We start from the raw sequence: 3,587 nt of genomic DNA, 5'->3' as shown, positions 1-3,587 counted from the left end.
ATCAACTCAATCAATCTCTAGATGCAAGATTTTTGCTCAATTAAGATTGGGTTTTTGTTTAACTACTTCAAATACTCTGAAAAACAACAGTACGCTAAAATAAAGATAATTTAATGGTAAAAAGGTCTAGGGTAGTGATTTTCCCAATTTCTAGTTTAGGTCTTGACTCTTCCGCTATAATCTCTCCGTAATACTCTATGAGGATTAAGAGTTATGGGTTATCGTAATTATCTCTCGATCAACTACAATAATTTACTAGAGCATTCTCTCGAACTACTCTAGCTGACAATAGTTATGCAACTCTAAATTATCCCACCAAAGTTTTGTTATAACTAAACCCACTTTTAAGTTCAAGTAATGAATCTCTTCAATTACCCGAAAGTTATGTTGTTCAACAGCTATCTAACCTAATATTCTTTCTCAAGTAATATAAGGTAATTAAACACGATTAATCACCATACAAAACGTAGTTGAACAATGATATCATAAATCCGGCTCGATTATAACAACTTGAGTCAAAACTTTAACCAACAATTGGTTCCATCAACCCTAGATAAGTATTTAGCTACTCATAACAAAATAAGAGAAAACTACTAAATTGCTCATAATGTAAAATTGCAAGAACTAAAAGGAGATAGAAAAACTCTAATGTTTGGTTTATCTTCTCACTCTCGTTCTTGTCTCCAAAAGTAGTCTAAAATTATCTTTTTTCAATCTTGGACGAGTTTCTAAAGCATATAAGGGTTTTACAAAAGTTTCCCCGATTTTACACTTTGGCCCTCAAACTTTCCAGCAGCGTGAACAGTGCACCGCGGTCGACCGCGGTGAATGCTGACCTTTCTGCCTTACGTTGTTAATCTACCGTGGTTCACCGCGGTCGCGGTGGCCTTCTTGCCCCGGCCATTTATGTTTCTTTTTGTTCGGGTACTTCTCGAGTGAGCGTTTTTCTTCACATTATCGCCTCCAAAACACTCCATGTTGCTTCCTCTCATATAATATTCCATGCGAAACAAAAGAACACTATTCAGAGCATTTTGTTGGCAATTTATCTATAAAACAACAACGAAGTATGGTCATATTAAGGTGTAAATATCAAATAGCCTACTATCAAGTACTAACTTTGCAGAAATAGCTCAAAGAGCAGAGCGATCGCATAGAGCAGATACTTGGAGTGTAGCCCGTAATCAAGGGGATAGATATAGACAAATACTCTCAACAACCTTGGAAGCCAAGTACCGCTCCTTTATCAATTCCAAAGAAATTCAAGATGCCTGATATTCCGAAATACGATGGAACAACTAATCCACGGAATCACATAACTGCATTTACAGCTGGTGTAAAGGGCAACGATTTGACCAAGCAAGAAATTGAATCAGTATTGGTCAAAATATTTGGAGAAACACTCACGAAGGGAGCATTGACATGGTATTCTCTTTTATCTGAAAATTCTATTGATTCTATTGCTGAGCTTGCAGATTCATTTATCAAAGCACGCTCGGGAGCCCAAAAAGTTAAAAAGCGAATGGAGGACATATTCAAAATAAAACAAGGAAATACGGAGCTGCTCAGGGAATTCGTAGACAGATTCCAGCGTGAAAGGATGATGTTGCCACGTGTACTTGATAACTGGGCAGTAAATGAAAATAGCTCAGAAGCCACGGGGAGACTCAAAGAAAGCTTATGAGAAGTTCCAGCAACAACTTGGAATGATGTTTATAATAGATACAACACAAAGATGCGGATAGAACAAGATACTATCATTCAGTCCCGGAAAGATGAAAGAGTGAGTTCAAGACGAGCTAAATGTGAAAAAAGGTCCGGTAAAAACAAGTACGAACCTTATATGGGACCAGTAGGAAAGGGTTCACGTTCAAAACAGGAAACCCAAGGTATGATCCTAGATCAAGAGATAGAGAGTCGGGTTCATCATCAAGGTTCGGAGAAGAACGAAACATGCTAGATACGCGAGACGATGATAGAAGCTCAAAAGCAAAAATTGACGGTTGCAGTTTTAATATTAGCACATCCGAGTTGGTGGCTGTTTTAAGAAGCATGGGAGATAAGGTACGGTGGCCAAAAGAAATGAGATCAAACCCAAACAGGAGAAATCCTGATTTTTGGTGCGAGTTTCACAATGATCACGGTCACAAAATGGCGGATTGCAGATTGTTATAAGGTGAAGTAGAACATTTATTAAAACAAGGGTACTTAACTGAATTGTTTAGTGAAACGGGAAGCAATCATATATGAAGAATAGGCAGGAACCGCCAAAACCTGCTTTACCAAAGAGGACGGTTAATGTCATAAGTGGAGGGGAGGAGATCAATGGTGTTACATATACGACAACAAAGAAGGTGACAAAAATTACAGTCATCCACAAGAAGCGAGTTCGACAGGTTTTGGAACAAGATAGTATAACATTTGATGATGCAGATGGCGTGCTGACCCCGCATAATAATGCACTGGTAATATCTTTACTTGTACATGACACTAATGTAAAACGAGTTTTGATTGACCCAGGTAGTTCTGTGAATATCAATCTGTTGAGAGTGGTAAATGAGATGCAAGCCAATGATAAGCTGATATCCAAGGCACGCACCTTGTTTGGTTTTGACAACTCGAGCGTCGTAACAAAAGGGGAGATAATACTCACCACATTCGCAGAAGGAGTAGTCAAAGACACCAAATTTCAAGTAGTAGAAATGGATATGGCTTACAATATGATTCTAGGCAGACCATGGATTCACGAAATGGATGTTGTTACATCTACTTTACATCAAGTTATCAAGTTTCCTTCACAATGGGGATACGGCAAATCCGTGGTGACCAACAAGCTTCTCGAAGCATTAACTCCATGGCAGATTCAAGCACAAAAAGTGAAGAAAAATAGCAATCACAGAATTTAGTTGAGGAAGCAGCAACACGAGCCTCAACTAAAGACGGGCAAACAGATGTAGACTCGAGGCCTGATACTATTCAAGGACCAGAAGAAAATGAAAACATCAAAACAACAATCGAGGAATTGGAAGTTGTGGTACTATTTGTACATTGGTCGGACAGAAAAGTCTACATGGTGACCAACATCAACCCAGAGATGAAATGTAAGTTGATTGAATTTTTAAAGGCTAACGCAGATTGTTTTGCTTGGTCCCATTCAGACATGACAGCTATACCGCCGGAGGTAATGACCCACAAATTAAATGAAGATCCATCATACCCACCTGTCAAACAAAAGAAAAGGAAGCAAGGTTCCTTCAAGAATTAGGTGGTTCCATATGAGGTGCAAAAACTTTTAAAATTGGGTCCATCCGTGAGGTAAATGTCACACCTCCTTTTTCATCTACATCCGCAAGGGCGTAAAGGAGTTTTTACATTTAAAGGACAATCGGAACGGGATTTAATTATTAATTATTTAGAGTCGCCACTTGGAGATTAATGGTGTACCAAGTCACCGGTTGAATCCCGAACCGAGGAAATTTATGACCCTGTTAACAGTCCGCGAACCAGAAATCCGAGTAAGGAATTCTGTTAACCCGGGAGAAGGTGTTAGGCATTCCCGAGTTCCGTGGTTCTAGCACGGTCGCTTA

General features: G+C 39.1%; 1 protein-coding gene across 1 annotated transcript; it reads left to right on the top strand.

Annotated features, from left to right (window-relative positions):
- Nucleotides 1-2,246: 2,246 nt before the first annotated feature.
- LOC138885008 (uncharacterized) lies at nt 2,247-2,906 on the top strand. Its single transcript, XM_070165892.1, has one exon. The coding sequence runs from the start codon at nt 2,247-2,249 to the stop codon at nt 2,904-2,906; it is 660 nt and encodes a 219-aa protein (XP_070021993.1).
- Nucleotides 2,907-3,587: the final 681 nt, after the last annotated feature.

The sequence above is a fragment of the Nicotiana sylvestris genome, chromosome 2 (genome assembly GCF_000393655.2).
Source record: "Nicotiana sylvestris chromosome 2, ASM39365v2, whole genome shotgun sequence".
Lineage (NCBI taxonomy): Eukaryota > Viridiplantae > Streptophyta > Magnoliopsida > Solanales > Solanaceae > Nicotiana > Nicotiana sylvestris.
The sequence above is the reverse complement of the archived record's forward strand: the minus strand, read 5'-3'. Positions and strand labels throughout refer to the sequence as shown.